Source organism: Solenopsis invicta, chromosome 5, assembly GCF_016802725.1.
Source record: "Solenopsis invicta isolate M01_SB chromosome 5, UNIL_Sinv_3.0, whole genome shotgun sequence".
NCBI lineage: Eukaryota > Metazoa > Arthropoda > Insecta > Hymenoptera > Formicidae > Solenopsis > Solenopsis invicta.
This window is the reverse complement of record NC_052668.1, coordinates 15,402,363-15,421,134: the sequence shown is the minus strand read 5'-3', so window position 1 is coordinate 15,421,134 and position 18,772 is coordinate 15,402,363. Positions and strand designations below refer to the sequence as shown.

The window sequence follows — 18,772 nt, the reverse complement described above, 5'->3', positions numbered from 1 at the left end:
ATTACGATTACGTATGTGTAAATATTACCTTATGCACGATATTTCGCAATTTGCATATCTTTTTATACATATTCCTATATACTGACTAAATTAATAAAAAATACACAAATTCCTAGAATTTAAAATTTAAGAGTCTAATTAAAAAAAAAATACATTCACAAAAGTGTGATAAAATAATAGAAAAATATTATAGATATATTTATTAACAGATTGTACTATTTAAAATTCCATGACTTTTCTAAATTTCTAAGAATTGCGAATCCGAAAATTTGGGATTTTCAGCTACAAAATTCAAGTACCTTGAAAAAAAATTCTGATTAGTATGATTGCAATGACTGATATGTTTAATCATGAAAATTTAATCTTTTATTTCTTCTATTCATCTCTTCATAATTGTTTAAATTTTCGTTCAAGATAAACGTGTATATCTATATATTAATAGATATTCATTTATAGATAACGTGGAAACCTACGTTGGACGTTTAATTGAGTGCCAATAGCACATTATCAGATTTACGATCATACAGAGTTATAGAGCATAGAATGGGTTCGACTCTAATTACAATCTGACTGAATTTTGCGCAATACTAGAAATATTAGAAATACTGGAAAGGAAATTATAGCACTGTCAAATGAGGTTTGACATCGACAATTTAGAAGAAGTAAAAACTTAATTGTAACTTCAATTGATGGACATTCTGTAATTGCAACAGAATATAAAAACTTTAATTTTCTTTTCTCCACTTTTATTCGTAAATATTATATCATCGTGAAAGCGCTTTAAAATTTATAGCATTTTTTATCATTATATCATCATCGTCATTCAATCACGCATTGTTCAACTTCGATGTTGATTAACTGATCTCGATACTTTAAGCATCATTTTTGTATCGACCGCAAAACAACACATCGTGAATTTCATTTCACGATCAGTCTGCGTAATTTTTTTCTACTTGACTTATTCCTTTTCGCAAATTACATAGTTTGGCACTGCGTTGCTATTGAAGAAGAACTCTTATAAACTTTCATAAAAGGAATTTGTCGATGAACGCTGCGATTCGCGCATTTTCTTCATCGATCTTCTTCGATCTATATGTTGTATTTTTTTTTTTTAATACAGACACAATTTACACATTCTGCTTTTCGACGTCCACTGGTTCATCCAACGCTTTATATATGTACAACAGAAGGCAAGAGATGAAGCTGCCAGAGCTAAATTATCTCACAAATTTTTTTAAACAACGTAAAATCTTTTAAATTGTTTAAAGAAATGTACATTATAAATCACGAATCATTCTGTACAAAGAAGAATATCACGCGTACATTAAGTACACATGTAACAAGCTTATCAATAAGAAAAAATTCTCTATTCGTCTACGTACAATGAAAAGCGCACGCGTCATCGACGGATTAACAAGACTTAAAGACCTGACATCAAAAATGCGCCACGCCCCAGAAAGTTTATTTTTTTCTCCAAAAAAGTTCTGAGCTTAAAGGCTAGTAACAAACTGTGATCGCTTGTATGAGCAAATTTATGATATGCTAAATGAATGCAAAGGACATTCTTTTAGTGTCTTCTCGGACAAATGTATATTATTTTTGATTCTTTTTAACTTTTCTTTCCCTTTTCTTTTATTTTTAGCATTTAGCCGAACTTTCCGTTTTTTTTTGTCCTGCCTTCGTGTACTATCAACAAATTCGTCCGCGGGGACACACTGCGCAGAAAGAAGCTTGAATTTACGTTCGTTTTTCAAACGGACCTGCGTCGTTGCATTGATCGTGTGATTCGTTAGCGTGAATGTTTACTTTAACACTAGAACTACCGATGATTAATTTCTACCATTTAAATGTACTATATACATCTTCGAAAAAGAGAGTCAAAAGAGGAAAGCAAATTGGTCAATTTAATAATTTACATATTGCTACAAAAATCACAGGGAATCTAAAAAAAATCACACAATTATGAATTTGATTAAATTTATAATCGCGTACTTTTTTTTCATAAAAAAAAGAGGTCACAAGTCAATCATTTTGATTGCTTCGGTAGCTTTAATGTTAAAATCTGCTACGTGATATCTGCGCGAGAGTGTAAATATAATCACGCAGATTTCACGCTATTTTGGAATGTCATGTGACGTATAACGTTCCGAAAAATCGTTTCCACCGCGAGTAGCCCTTCCTCGGAAACTATTGGCGCGATCTAAGAAGAAATTGATTCTCTATCTCGTGTAATGGACATAACACATACAGAATGTCATCTAATATACGTAGAAAGTTTCTCTCTAATCGTACACTTACGAAAGATCGTTTAAAGAAAGTCGCACGATCCCTTCCGGATCCTCTCGTGAAAGCTCGCGCGCGCTTTTATTCATTTAAAAAAATACCGGCGCGCGATTCACGCTCGATTCACGCGGATATATGTCGCAAAGTGGGCACTCCTTTTTATGTGTTTAACACAGCCGAAACTTAACGTTACACGTTAAGTGTGTGCATTAAACACTATTGCTTCTTAAACACTCCAATATTTTAAAAGTTGATTTTGGAGATTATTTTACAAAAAAAAAGAGAAAAAAAGATCGTATGAACATATCGTCTCATATTGGCCTCGTTTGAGAAATATAGAGTTATAAATTGTATAAAATTTTTTTTTTCTTAACAGCTGCTAAAAAAAAATTTTATTTTACATACTGTAAAATGCTTAAGTAAATATTGCTTATTACACAAAAATATTTCATAAGTTCATATATCCATAAATCTGTTATGTGTTTTATCATAAGCATCAAATTTATTCAAAATATTTCAATTGTAGTAATTTCATACTTCAATCAAGAATATCACGTTAAAACAAAAATTCGATTCATTAATTTTTTTTACTTATTTCGATATAATTTTATATTTTTCGAAAAAGTAGAAATTTTTTTTAATATATAATACTTTTTTTCTAAAATATGTGATGAGTATATTTAAAGATATTAAGTTATTTAAAAAAAGAAACGATTATTTTACAGAATTTGTAACCTTGTACTTTTGTGAAGAAAGGATTATATGAATAGATAAATTCTTTCATGAAACGAGCTAAAGTATCAACTTATAAAATATTAGACAATATTCAAGAAACACTGTACAAATGCTATGAGATAATTTTCTCATAGAAATAATTTACTATGAGGTAGTAATACCGCCACTTTACGATATATTAAAACGATATACCAATTACTTTCCACACATGAAGACATTCGTAGAAAAATGCTTTCATACTTTTGTGCTGTGCATCTTCCATCAGGTAATCTTTTCTCTTCTCCATTAAAAATATTTCTCCTCTGTGTATAAACGCTACTTCATTTTGAATATTATCAGCTTTAGAGGAAAGAGTTCAAAGAAAAGTTCGCTTGATGCGAAATACTCTTTCCAAGTAACTGGAACGACCAATGCCATTTCGCAGCTTAGAGATAAAATTATTTCTGAGAAATGCAATGTGTATATATATATATATTGGTTGTTTTAACATAGTCGAACATGGAAGATGCCCAAGGAACATTTCGCGTAAATTTGCGACGGATCCGAGAGAGTCGGTGGACCACTATTCGTACGATATATACATCGTATAATTTGTAATTGAGCACCGTGCCCATTACAACGGCGCTAAGAATGCATATACATTTAATTTCCATTTCAACCAGACTTTTAAACAACCACGAGAAAACAGTGTCCCACTGCCTTCCTCTCAACGAGCAATTTCTCTGTCGTAAGCACTCACACTTTTGTACTGATCATCGTCAACCATGATAACGATTAAGTCACATTAATGTCTAACATTATCAGGTAATTACCTTAACAATGAACTTACTGGCTAATACTTATTGTTACTAATAACATATATACCCTCCTCGGCTTTTCTTTAAGAGAACAATGACGCTTCCAAAAATTTGGAAAATAAAAAACAATTGATTCTTCTGGATGTTACTTTTCAATTCGACGCTTTCTCATTCACTTTCCAAATCAGAATAAGTATATTATTCACTAAAAAATAGTGAATAATCTGATATATTCATAATTATATCAATCAGCGGTATACACTGTCTTTCAGTGATAATATTTTGATTTCAATTATCTTTGATTTCAAGTATCTTTCTCTTAATTGAAATCACTGAAAAATAGTAAATAGTTACTGATGATTACAGTTATAAGTATAGCATTGCATATAAATCAGTAAAATTTCACTGACTCAGATTTAAAGAGCAATCTGATATTTTATTCAAGATATCTCGTTGTCTATTTTTCGATCAACATTTCTCCCTCGTTTATTTAATTTATTCAATCAGTAAGTCGACAAAATACAAGACAAAAGAAAACAAAGTACGAAAATGTTGAGTAACACAAAAATTACTGTAGAAAATATATTCAAATTTATATTAAACTAAAAATCTTTGAGCTTGTTAAATAATTTTTTTTACATATGATATAGTAGAAATGAAAATGTCAAGAAAAATGTGATTGAGCTCAATATCAATTAAAACTTTTTGCTAAAAATTAACAAGTCTAATAAATTGTTTAAAAGACAAAAATAAAAATGACAACAAAGCTTCTTAACTAAACTATGCTTGATTATGATGATATTGTGTATGAAGAATTTTTACAAGATTGGGTAAAAAATTATGTTAAAATTAAATTAATTTAGTTATTTTAAAAATTAATAACAAAGAATGTGTTTTATAATATTTTTCCTTCACAGATAAATTTTAACTTAAAAAAAAGATTAATAAATTAAAGTTTACGTGTTTTAAAAATAACTAATTAAAGTGTATAACATTAAATAAATAATTTAAAATGAAACTAAATCAAGTTAAAAGTTATTAACTTCTTAACAAATTAATATCCAACCCAAAATTTTTAATTATATGAATATATTGCATTTTATATCAGAAATAATGTAAAAAAATAAATACAAATGAAATAACTCAATCATGATATAGTTTATTACACACTTAAAAATTTTTATATAGAATAAATATAAAACTACATGCATTAATAATCTTATCGCAATTTCAACTTTTTCTTTCCAAAATTAGAATCATAAAATAATTATAGTTCAGCGTCATGCATAATTGCATTTAGAAAAAGGTAAACAAATCTTATAAATCCGCAAATAAATTGGAGTTAATTAAATTCAAATTTAATTTAGTAAAACAGACAAAACTCATTAGTCATATAAAATTAGTCATACAAAAACAAGAAAAAAATGCATAATTCGAACTAATAATCGAATTTCCTCAACAACAATAAGATGCATTAATAAAACCCGAACATGATCGCTAATTATATCTGAATTTATTAATAACTCGATCAATTTTCTTCGTTATTACTTTTGTTAATAGAGCGCGGTATCGATCAATTATTTGATCATTTAATCATTCAAAACACTTAACGTAGATTCTTTTTCTTCGCTTTGCTCTAACGTCTTTCATTTACACATGATGGAGAATAAAGATCTACAAATATCCGAGCTAAGCATTTCGTGTGTCCATCCAATCAGGAGATACAGCGCATTGCGCAATAAAATTTGTAAAAAAATACGTATTGTACAATTGAAAAACAGATAAATAATAATAATAAGAATGTAAATTAATCAAAGATAAGAGAGTTGAATATTATTACGACAAACATTATAGATGTACTAGAACGATAAATTGCAACTCTTTATCAAGATTAAAATTGAGCGTCCAATGTAGAGCGATCTCACGACGCGGGAGAGACCAACGAATGTGAGATCTTTTCCCTCTCTCGTTTTATCAGCGAAAAATTATACCTCTTAGCGCAATTTACTGGTGGCTTCAAAATCTCGCCACGCGTTGCAAATGTAAAAATTGCAATAACTTTCATCGCGATAGCCAGTACCATGCTCACGCTCGGTGTAAACGGAAATCTTTGAAGTTTCCATTAAATTGATTAGATCATCAGGATAAGGTGTCTGCGATCCTGAAGTGTCAACCGAACATGATATTGTTCCTCGGCATCGGATTCACGTGATTTTCCAATTTTACTAGGCGCACGTAATTACGACCATAATCCGTAAATGTCATTCTTCCGTCCCAATGAAGAGCTATACCCAATGGACGGTCCATTTCCTCTTGACCGGGCTTGTAAGAATAGAGTAACGAACCGAGGGAGTTAAACGCCTTGATCGAATTGTGGCGGGAATCAGCGACTAGAATACTACCGTCGTCGGCCGCTATAACGCCCTGGGGTCTCTGAAACGTGGGAGTGTTTTCATCGTTCTGCCCGTCGTTATTTTCCCCGTCCTGCCTCCTGCATTTCGATTCCTTCTCGCATTTAAGTATGCGACTTTCCGTCATGTTATATTCAATTATCAGAACATGGTGATTGTTAAAGTCCGTGACGACAAGCTTGCCCTCAGGATTGAAGCAGATACCGCGCGGCGAATCTAGATATCTCAATTGATGAGCTTGACCACCGAACATACGTAGAGGAATACCCTCAGGACTGAATAGCTGTACACGGTGATTCCTCGTATCTGTAACCGCGATTTCGCAAACTGAATTTACCGCTACGTCCCAAGGATAACAAAATTGGCCCTGTTTTTCGCCGTGCTCGCCAAAGGACCTCAAAAATTCGCCCTCCGTAGTCAGAATCTGAAACACGATGATTTCATCGTTGTGATTATATCCAAACGACAATTTCGATATGCACTTTGCAAAAGAAACAATATTATACGAGAAACCCAAATATACACAGAGAAAAGATGATTGTTGGATCATCAAAATAATTATGTAGGACACTCAAATTATAAGTTGCTAAAATAGCAGATATTTTTGCAACATTCCCATTGCTTGTGAGCGTTCGTTTCTTCATCATTATTTTAATGGTCCGACAAAACTATTTTTAGATCTGTATGTACACAGAAAAAAGGTTTTGCTGATACTGTCTAAATATTTAGGATACAGATCTGAAAGTAATTTTGCTAAATTTTTAAATATTCTAATAATTTAGAGAGAGCTCAGTCTATAGGTACAATATTTTTTCCGCGTAAATATACAATACGTCACCAACCTGAACGCGATGATTATCCTTGTCGACCACAATAAGGCGACGTCTGGCGTCGACGGCGATTCCGGCTGGACGATTGAATTGACAAGGGCCATTTCCGTAGCATCCAAATTTCCTGATCAGCGTGCCGTCCTCGCGATAAATCTGTATACGATTGTTAGATCGATCGCTGATTATGATGTTGCCCTCATGGTCGCAAGTCAGTCCCCACGGACGGCAGAGATTGTCGGGATTATTCTCGCCAAAGTAGCCAAGAATTGTGACATCCGTGCTCTTGACTTGCAACTCCGGTAATCGGTTAGGGAGGCAGACACTGCGATCGTAGTTTACTATCGGACGACCGCGCGGAATCGATTGCATCATATGCTCGCTTATTCCGTACGGAAAGTACGATTGCGATATTTTGTAATCGCGATTTGGTAGACGGTCCCCGATCGTACCTGGACCGTTCACTAAAATATTTCCTCCGTTAGCGATCACGGACAGCACGTTGTTATCGGGATTCCTGAAAGAGATCCAATTGTCGTCTCGGACAGATCGAATTTTTGTCTTCCGACTCTGACGAATCTGCCAGATCTGTAAACGTGAAATTGAAAAAAATATTTCTTTATAAATTAATTAAAGTATTAAAGGAGAGAATGCGCTTGAAAATACACGAATTATAAAATATTTTGTGTAAGAAGTAGATTGCTAAGTAGATTCGTAAGCGGTATTTTCTATTAATTTTAAGAGGATACAAGTAACACATGTAACAAATGTTATTATCAAAATGAGAGAACAGAATAAGAACTTGGCTTATACAAAACGGTAATACAGAAAATACGCGCATGCACTTCTTCTACTCAATTATTAAAATTTTAATTTCACTGCAGTGAAGAGACCTATTCACTGACCAACTAAACAGGTTTTTTCACCATTTTTCCCATTTTTCCCAGTGTTAATGTATTCAAATTTACTTAAAAAATTTTTTCTCGTATAATGAAGAAAAATAGAATAAAAATAGTTGATTTAATTCCAGCGATAAAAAGAAGGAATTAAAAAAATGAATAATTTTTTTGCTGCAACGATATTGTAGGTCTGCATCCTACCCTTAAGGGCAGAGCCCTTATTTAAATATTCAAATATTCGTAATATAAAAGTTAAACGAATTTGAAATACCTCAGCCAACACCATATCTTTTCTCTGCAAAAGGTCATCAGGATTGCACGCAGAGGATGATTGCGCGTCATGGATCGCGCATTTGAGAGCATTAATGGCTTGGGAAAGCCTTGTCTTATCCTCCTTTAAATTCATGTACTTCTCATGAAGCACTTCATACTTCCATCGGCGCGTTTCCACAATTTGTTTAAACAATTTCTTCTCCCTCTCCTCCACCGCGGACCACAGTCTTCGTGAAAAAAACTTCACGTCAGTGAGCGCCTCCCTGGTTCTCTGATCTAACGCTGCAATGTCCAACTGTAAAAGAAACACAATAAACTCACACATACACACTCTCTCTGTCTTTCTCTCAAGCTCTCAGTCTTGTTTGCTCTATCTTAGTGCCATACTGAATTTTTCAACAGATCTTTTCGTTCAATGGCTAATTTTTAAAATGGTCTCCCATCCATCATTGATAAAGTTGACACTGTGGCAGGAGTTTAAACAGAGGCGCTTTTAGGGCAAAATACAGTCTAGTGCATTTACAGCACGCTTTCTCGCTTTTTGCTACCTGCTCTCGAATTTTTCTCTAGCTTTTTTTTTTTATATATTTGTATACCCGCACACACGCACATTTATACACACATGCACATACAAATTATAAATTTGACTTAAATAATTCTCTTATACTTTAACTTTTATTTACTTTGTGTTTATTTCTTGCAACACGGCTTGAGCGCTTGAGAGGACTTGTTCCAGAGCAAAAAATATTTTTTTCTCTTTGTTTTCTTTGTATCTTTAGAATTTAATTTATGTTTACACAGAATATGTATTTAGCATTAAGGAAATTAATATTATCGTTACCCTTATTATCTTTAACCTATAATCTTCCATAATGTTATATATGACTTGGAAATTACATATATTACACATCTATTTTTTAAGTTTTAATAGTTTAATTAATGTTTTCCATTTACTGACTCGGGTAAGTTAATATATTCTTTTAAACTAAATTAAGTTAAAGTTAATGACTTATAAAATTAAGTTACGTTAAAAGTTACATGAACAAAAAACTAACTAGTTAAAAGTTACGTTAAAAATAAATTAACTTAAGTCAAATTAAAAGTTGACTTTAAAAAAATTATTTATATTAAATTAAAAATTCATTAAATTTTAAAAGTTAGATTGCTCAAAACAATCATAATATGGATCATCCAACAAATTTAATATTTTATTTGTAAATTAAGTTTATGTAAAATAACAAAAAAAATATCGTTTTTTATGTGGGCATGTATTTTTTTAAAAAATTCCTGAAAAATATATCCTTTTTCAATCTTTCAATCAGAATACCCCCTTAATTTTATGTTAAAAAATAGCAGAAGTCTATTTACAACATTAAAAGTTAAAGCAAATCTAAGTGATTCAAGAGAAAGGTGATGGAGAAAATCTCTTTCACATCGATCGAATAATTAACTGACTTACCCCCATACTTTCCATATCATCTGCAAGAACGTCGACTCCAAGATAGGCCTCCATCAGCACCTCTTCAGCCTGACGCTGGGTGATGTCGAGAAACTCTACAAGATCCACCGTCACGTGCTTACAAACGCATTGAGTGGCGCATTCCTTGCAGATGATTTTGCAGCAAGTCTGACAGTAGGACATCTGCGCGCACGGATGATCGTTGCACTCGTACGGCGATGCCATGATTTTCATGGTCTGATCGAGCGATCGATCCTCGATAGTATCCTTCGCCTCTTCCTTGTTGACCGTCGTAATCGCGCTGGACGTATCCTCCTCCATGTTTAAGTTCTGGCTCCATCGTTCGTTCGCAGGTGACTGCTGTCCTGAATTTTCGTTCTTTATTTCATTCGCCACCTCCAACTCCGATATCAAAGGAAAATCGGATGAGTCTCTCTGACTGCTCGGGCTACGAGTTCGCTGCTCTCGTGATAGTATATTTATATCACTCTCGTCTTTCTCTAACTCTTTCGTCATCAAAGTTACGAATGACTCGTTGATCACATCTCCCTCAACACTCGGGCTGCATTCCTCACGTGCGGGCGATTGTCGCCTGGAGATATCGTCCAGCAAATCAAATTTCAGAAGATTCATATTGAGATCTTCGAACGTCTCATAGTTCGGCTGGCAGCTCTCGTTACGGTAACTAGCGGCCGAGAAATTCGGGCCGGGTACATCAGTTCCGCTGGCATCTTCAAACATTCGAAAATACTCGAAATGGTCGTCTGGTGATCCGTCCAGCTGGTGAACTGGCGAATAGGTCGTTAGATTGTCATCTGAAGAGCACGAACGACTCTCACTCGAGCAGCTTAGGGAACTGCCAAGCATGGAACTTTGGCTGTGCAGTTTCGGATATTCGTTCAAGGAATCTCGATTGAGGATCGAACGATTTAATGCGTTGTCCTTGAATTCCTGTTGCGACAATTTTCCTGGAGGAAACTGCTTTAGAAAGTGATCTGGACTGGAGTCCGGATACGAACGGCCTTTTTTGGAGTTGGTAAACTTTCTCGGAGTAAAATGTTGATCATCTTGCTTCCGAGACTTATTTGTAAGCTGAAATAAATTCTCATGCTATTTATTCTATGAATTCGACGCTTACTAATTTATTTAACTTGATATTTGAAATAGGAGAATTGATATTGTGTGACTTATTCAGAAAAATATAAAAGTTGCGTTAATGGAAAATTGTATGCAGAAATCATTTTCAGGACTGTGAACTTTATTGACATTTTTATATTTTAATCTTATTAATTTAATTGAGAAGAAAATTTAAGTAAAAACATTTTTAAATGGCACCGGAGAAATTTGCTATAGAAATATGGAAGGAAATTTCTTATTAATTAACATATTAATGTAAAACGCGATTTAAGGATATTCTGGTTCTATAATGTCATACGTACGCATACACAGTTAAAATTATCAAAATTTAAAAATTACGGACTTCTTAGATTCATTCTTTTTTTTTCATTCTTTTCCTTTCTTTGATGTTTATAGATCAGTCGTTTCTTTGTTTCGCGTACATTTTACAAAAAGGAACCATCTGCAATATGAAGTAAGCGTAAAAGCCGGAGTAAGAAATAAATATTAATTTATTCGCTAACGCCCTTACACCAGCTCTTCATATCGGAATTACATGGCTTTACACCTACTCTCACTTCTTATTCCGCGTACTGTAGATGGTCCTTTTTATGAACAACTAATATCCAACATTTGCATGGAACGTCAGCGAATTCACAGATGCTTATAAAACGTTCACACAACCATTAAGATTCACTCTGTATTATTTTATCAATCATTATTTTTTTTATTATTATTTGCGGGTTACTTACTTGCATAGAATGGCGGTTGTAATCTATTCTGTTGCGGGGAGATTTTAATTGATTCATCGTGACGGGCAAAAGTTGCTGATAAAGATCCAGAGAGGTCTCCTGTGTTGAACGATTGATAAATCTGGTTTTCCTGAAACGTATATAGATATATATAAAGTACGTTCTATAATGTGGTTCTTGGAATTATTTTATCTTTTATAGCCGCGTTTGATTTAAAGGCGATTCTACATAAGCTGCAGAACGCAGTTCAGACGCAGCGGACGATCTACAAGATTGTCATATTTATCTCGTGCCGCTTATAAAAAAAAATCTACTCGAATTTAGGGATTTAACTTTTCTGTGGAAAGATAAATTTTGTAACCGAAAATTAATAACGCAGTTTAAGGATAATGTTTGACAGATTGCGTTAATATTCTTACAAATCGAAGTAAAACTTTATTAATTCGTACCTCCTCAAGTATTAAAATTCTATTCTTTAAACAATCGTTTAAATTTAGATTCAAAAATGAAATTATTTCTGCTTCACTGGCAACACAAATAATAAGAAGAATGTACCTAACGAAAAGCAATGACCTTTACATTTATTCGTAAACTTCGTAAGTAACGAAAGAGACTCGATGATCCTCGCAAGATACTGTTTGTATTCGATAATAAGATCTTTGTAACGATTTCAACCTTGGGCAAAATCGGCCTGCTCGCTAAACAGGTCGTCTACTTTATCGAATAGCTAACAATATATAAAAACGCGTTTCACATCGCGTATCGACGTTATCGCGACTTCTTTCTCATCATGCACAATACATTGCTGCATTTGCAAATTTGCATGATGACAATCCTGTTCTGTTAATTAGGAATCATGAATAAATTCAAAGAATGTACAACGTTGAAAACTAAAACTATTTAAATGATTATTTCTCTTAATATTTCTAGTAATGTGGGAAATTGATTGTCCATCGAAAGAGCTGATTATAAAAGAAGAGGTGTGAGAAATATAAAATGCGCTATATAATTGCAGGCGAGATAAGAAACGATTGTCGCGATCGCGTGGTAAATCTATTATATTTAGACGTTATCCGAAACGTGGAAACTGATAAACAAGAAAATTAGGCTCGAACAATCGATTGCAATTTTTACCGTGTCGTTTATCCGCTTCGCACCAATATGACTTGACTTATTATCTCGTTCCTCTCTCGACACGAGCCTTTGCCACGAAGCTTGTTGATATTTGAACCACCACGGCCCCTTGTTCGCACCGAACTAAACTGATTAGGTCTCGCGTTGTTGTCGGGGAGTTGTCTCGCGATTGCGACGAGGTCACTTTGTAATATTTGGCTTATACAGTGTGTCTTATATCTTAATTTCTCAACTTTTGGTATCTACTCGATCATCAGCTTTTCCTTATTAAAAAATATTGATCTCCCTATACCACCGGAGGAGAAATTTCTCTAAAGCTCCGAATTTGTTTGACAAGAAATTTCTTTCATATACTATATAATGTCTAAAAAGATTTCTGTAAACATGCAGTAAACATAAATATATTTCAACAGAAACGTGCCGTAAATTACCGCACAAAGAGATTATTTTAAATATAGTTCCATGTTAACATTCTGTGCATGAGCAATATTTAATTTCGCCGGACCGTGGAAAAGTTTTTCTCGCTATTCACATAATAAATATAATAAGCAACAAGTTCGTGTTTATACAACGCTATACTCTGAATTAATCCCAAAATCATATCGTTCCACCGCTTTGTTGGAATTATATTAAAATCTAGATTAAATCTCTTTCGTTAGTATTCTCTCTTTGCAGTATTACAAGAAAACGATTACTTTAAAGTAGTGTTAGGTAAGTTAATATTTGTTTTAATTAAATTAAGTTAAAATTTATAAAATATATTTAAATTTCAACTTCAATAACACTTTAAATGTAACTTTTAATCAAATCATAATAGGTCATATTATGGTATAAAATAAATTGGCGTTAAAATAACATTAAAATTCAACTTTTTGTTCTTTAATAAGTTTTTATTAATTTTTAATTTCAAAGCCATCTTATTAACGATTATAAAATTAATTTAGTTATGTTAAAAATTATATAAACAAGAAATTACGTTAAGATTAAATTAAATAAAAAATAACATAACATGCATTCAGTTTATATTAGTAATCAACAATAATTTGAAATCAATAGGCTGAATAACGAATAAACAACGTTGCTCGATGTAAATTAAATTAAAAGTTAATTTGGAAAAGCAATTATTTATATTAAACTAGAAAGTATTTTTTTTAATTTAAACATTTTATTTGTAAATTAAATTTGTGAAAGAACAAAGAAATATTTTTTCATATAAGAATTTTTCTTTCATGATTGCCATGTTTTTAATGTAAATTTTTAATTTAAGAAAAAAATTTAATAAGTTAAAATTTATATGTAAAAATAATTAGCTGGTAAAAATTAAATTAACTTATTTAAAATTAACAAAGTTATGTTAACAATTATAACATTTTTAATTTCATTAGTTAATTTTTAACTTTTTTAATTACTATTACCCAACATTATTTTAAAGTTATTAAAGCCAGTGTTTTAATAATAAAATTAAAATGTATATAAATAATTAATGTATGTAAATAATTTTTAACTTTTTAATTTTATTAACAAAATACTGTTTTAATGGCTTTAAAGCAAAGATGGAAAGTAACTAGTTAAAAAGTTAAAAATGAAATAATAAAATTAAAAAGTTGATAATTTTCTGAAAAATTGAAAGCGGTAGAACAGCGGCTTATTTTTTCACGATTATTCTATCAGAAAAATTGACCTTTAAAATTTCATGTGACGGTACTTGCATGATTGGCAAATGTAAAAGCTCGTATTTTTTTCTAGATTTTATCTGAATAAATTTTGCTTTAACATACATAATACATCTGGATAAAACGCGTTACATTTTTTAATTTTTCGATATGTCTATGCTAAATAGTTCATATCATAATAGCTTTAAAATGAAAAGTATTTCAGACTATTCAAAATTCGTGCTTTTAGATAGAGTCTCGGATATTTTGGTATATTAGAACTTCTATTTCGAAATGATTTAAAGATCTGCTAACTATAACATCAAGTTCAGAACGCCCCGTATATTCACCTCAAGATACATATACATGTGCGTGTGTATACAATACATGGATTATCGTCTACCATCGATCTGCTACTAGTAGGGCGCGCTCCTCGCAGTAATTATGACTCGAAATTAACGAAATTTACATTGGTTGTGTTTAAATTTTATTATCATTTTACATCGAGTGGAAGCGTACGAGAGGGCACCTCTTGCCTTTTCCGAAAGGATGCTCCGCGGCGGATGCGAAGGGTAATATCCTTATGATTGCCATGACAACCAAGGTCAGTTTCGCTTTTCCTTTCGAGGGTCAGGAAGAAGGAGAAAGTAAAATGGCCGAGATACCTGCCGCGGGTGCCTCTCTGCGTGCCGGCTCTGCTCTGAATGTGCTCGCGCACGAGCCGCCCTGCGAGTGTGCGGGCAGGGCATGCGTGATCCGACAATATTTACCCAACTTATACAACGGGTTCTGCTGTTGTCTCGCCGGGTACCGTCACAGATTGATCAAATTTCGCATCAAAATCCCTTTGTTCCCGCTCGCGTATCGATTTGTGTACGTCCCCGAGAATTTCCTTTTCATTTTTTTATTGGACGGAACGGAGAGCGTCACCGAGAATTTATGGCGGGCTTCATTTTTCTTGTCACCACGTGTTCCTTATAAAGATCAGCCCTCAAAATGCGGGTATTACGCTAAGTGGATAAATTACTGGGATAGAGAGTCCCAGGGAGACCCTTTAGACGGGAGAAGAAAAAGAGATAAGGAGATAAGTTGTTTGTGTACGTACTTTTCTTGTAATTCTTCAGCACAATCGTGCAGAGAATTATGTCTTTTTGTTTGTGTGAAAAGAAAACAATTTGTCAAAATCGTTTTGCAAGATGAGCAGCAGAGGTCTCAAAGACTCCGCATCCAACGCAAATTCTCAGCAATGCCGTTTTCATCGAGGCACCCCATTTATTTTTTATAATCTCTTCTTTATACGTTTCAAATTTTTTTATTTAGATTGCGGACTGAGCCTATAATTTTTGCTAATCCGGCTACTGGGAGAAAAGATTTTATTGATTTAACAAATATCAGTACCCATAACAAATACCCAGCAAACGAAAATGAATCGAAATGGATAGAGATGAATTCATTTTGACATTATAGAATTTGCACTTCAGATTTTTTTAATCCATTTGAATCCAAAAATAATATGAATGCATCCGAATTCAACACGATGAATGGCTCATTTCGTATTTCAATTCATTTGAATCCAAAAATATAATGGGGACATAAATCCATCCGAATTCAAAATGATGAATAGTGCATTTAAAGCTGCAGAATAGTACATTTAGTGTTAAAGTGCGAACTCGGATAAATTAAAATGAATTGCAATTTTCAATTACTTTGAATTTATCTTCGTTTGCTGAGTATTTGCACACCGAGAGAGGAAATTACTAAATGTTAGTAAATATTTAAATAGTTGCAATGAAATATTTACTTACGGTGCGTAAACTGAATACATTTACTGAACAAAAAACGATAATTAAAATTAAATCAGAGTGGTTCTTGTACTAAATAAATCTTTACATTTAGTAAATATTTCATTGCGACTATTCAAACAAATATTTATTAAAATTTAGTAACTTTTCTCTCAGCGTAGATATAGTGACAACAAATCACATTTGTCGTCACTATATTTGTTGTCGAATATTCGTCACATGTACTGGTATTTGTTGAATTGACGAAATCTTTTGTCTCAGTGCGTACCTCTTGTAACTTTTTATAAAAACGAATCGATCTGCCGGTTTCGATTTCACCGGGTGGGCGCTGTGAATGACATCGCCCGCCACTTTCGCTCTCGTTCGCGTTTCAATGCCGCACCACGAAAACGCTTCGCGAGTACCGCGAGGAATCACGAGGAACGTAATGACGTCGGGTGAAGGACGATAGATCTCGCGAAGTCTGCGCGGAATAAACGAATAAAAAGACACGATAAGAATAAACGTGCAGGCAAGGCAGACGTGTCTCACCTCTCGTATGAACGGCCCTCCACGAAGCAATCGTACCGGTGTGCGGCTAGCATGCTTTCCGAGATGTCTATGCTCGTGTATCTCTCTAGGATAACCGTCTTCGTCGACTGGACATTGACGCAGCACAGCTGACTCCTCGTATCGGATGCGAACGGGCAGAATCTCTGCATGTCTTTGACTATGCGGGAGGAGAGCCGTGAACTCTCGTGGAACGGCCGGCCGGTGGAGGAGGAGTCGCGCCGTCCGTGGTAATGCTTGAGCTCGACTACTTAACAGCAAGAGCGATTGCGTTTTGAGCTCATGCGTTTATGATTTTTCAATACTACGCTGAGACCGGTATTTACAGTCGTTGATTGAAAGCGTAATTAATTAGATTCATTCATTCATTCATTCATTTTTTTTATCAAAAATTGAAAATTATTTATGACTATAAATACCGGTCTGAAGAAAAGTTTCCTATGTTCAAGTAAATATATTTATTTTAACATCATTTCCTGGATTTAAATAAATATTATCTACGATAAAATAATTTATTCTTAAACGTTAAAAATATTTTTTTTATCTTAAGAAAATAATTTTAAAATAAATATATTTACTTCCCAGCAAACGAAAATAAATTGAAATAAATTTTCGAATTTATTTGGATCCAAAAATATAATAAAGACATGGATTCATCCAAATTCAAAATAATAAATAGAGCATTTCACATTTCATTTCATTTGAATCCATTTGAATGAAAAATTCTCCGGGACTCTAAAGCGTGAACTCGGATAAATTAAAATGAATTGCAATTTTCAATTCATTTGAATTTATTTTCGTTTGCTGGGTTAAACGTAAACATTTTTTTCAGTATTGAATTTTTACAGTACGCAACATCGGAAAATATTGTAATGCTTTTACGAGCAATAATTAAAAATGATTAATTACAAATAGCTGATACTGTTTTTTACTGAACGTCGGGGATTAAACGCGAGAACGAAGCGGTACGTCTGGCGTTTAAAAAATAAAACTGCAAGAATAACGCGTGAGAGAAATAATCAAGCATGAATCGTTATTGAAAACCAGTGCACATGAGCTCTTACCAAAGATTATCAAACCGGAAAAGTCCTTTTAATTGCGAACAGCCGCGCTCCACGCGAGGATCCACTGAACTTTCTCACTTTCGTCGTTTCGGCGTGGATTTCTCGTCTTCCCAGGCTATGGCGCGCAAAATTGCGCGAACTTCGAAAAGCAAGTAACTAGGCCCGAGTCAAAGGGTTCGAGAACAATCGTCCAGACGCGATAGCGTATGTTCCGCGAGTTTTCCCACGCCCCATTGTCGATGGCTGCTGGACACGATTCCCGCGCGTGTATTTTTGGCACGAGGATCCCAGATGGTGGTTCGCTTCCGCGGGAGGGATGTGCCGAGGAGAGGAGCCCCGGAACTCACGCGACGTGTCGGCGGCGAGCGCCGGGCGAGCGTCACACGTCAGGAACGGCCGACAGGAAATCCGCGGACTTGCACCACGCGGACCCGGCGAAGATCCCCCGGCGCGAGAAGCGAGAAGCGAGAGCTCTCGGTAAAGCGATCCGCTCGCCGCGAGTTTTTCTCTCAGCGCGTTTTCACCACCCTTCACGTCGAGCCGCGGATCGCGGAGTCGAGTCTAGTCGAGACGAGCCGGCGCGCGAGGACCGAGAACGTCCGCCCTTTACTCCGGCTCGCGCTACCTCTGAATCACCCACGTCGCCCACGCATCGCGATGCCGGGGGCTCTCTGCGTAGGTGACTTCTCGCGAACCCCTTCCCGGGCAGCGCCATGCGGTTTCCGCGCGGTACGCCTGCGCCCGGAAACCATGAATGGAGGCGCCCGCTCAATGCCGGGCGGCCTTTTATTTGTTCGCTCACGGGAGCACTGCGGCATCCCACCACCCTTCGACGACGACGACGACGACGACGACGACGACGACAACGACGACGACGACGGTGGCGGCGGCGACGACGACGATGACCTTCAGCCGCCAGCCAGGGTCGATCGGGCAAATCAGGTTTCATCCCAGAAGGAACAGGTGTTGCATTGAAATTACGCGGAGCCGCGACGCGGTCAATCCTCTCGCGCGAACAC

General features: G+C 34.7%; 1 protein-coding gene across 3 annotated transcripts; it reads right to left on the bottom strand.

Moving 5' to 3' along the window:
- Nucleotides 1-4,954: 4,954 nt before the first annotated feature.
- LOC105198553 (E3 ubiquitin-protein ligase TRIM71) lies at nt 4,955-18,371 on the bottom strand. 3 transcript variants are annotated; one of them, XM_026136823.2, is made up of 7 exons: nt 17,754-18,369; nt 16,672-16,936; nt 11,553-11,682; nt 9,685-10,776; nt 8,224-8,520; nt 7,069-7,641; nt 4,955-6,650 (listed from the first exon to the last, which is right to left on the bottom strand). In XM_026136823.2, exons 2-7 carry the CDS (start codon nt 16,839-16,841, stop codon nt 5,985-5,987), a joined length of 2,928 nt encoding a protein of 975 aa, XP_025992608.1. In that variant the 5' UTR covers nt 16,842-16,936; nt 17,754-18,369; the 3' UTR covers nt 4,955-5,984. The 3 variants fall into 3 exon arrangements, with proteins under 3 accessions (XP_025992608.1, XP_011163597.1, XP_025992607.1); XM_026136822.2 differs by having other exon boundaries at nt 5,985-6,650; nt 16,672-16,939; nt 17,754-18,371; XM_011165295.3 differs by lacking the exons at nt 16,672-16,936; nt 17,754-18,369 and adding an exon at nt 12,687-13,360.
- Between the last annotated feature and the right edge of the window lie 401 nt (nt 18,372-18,772).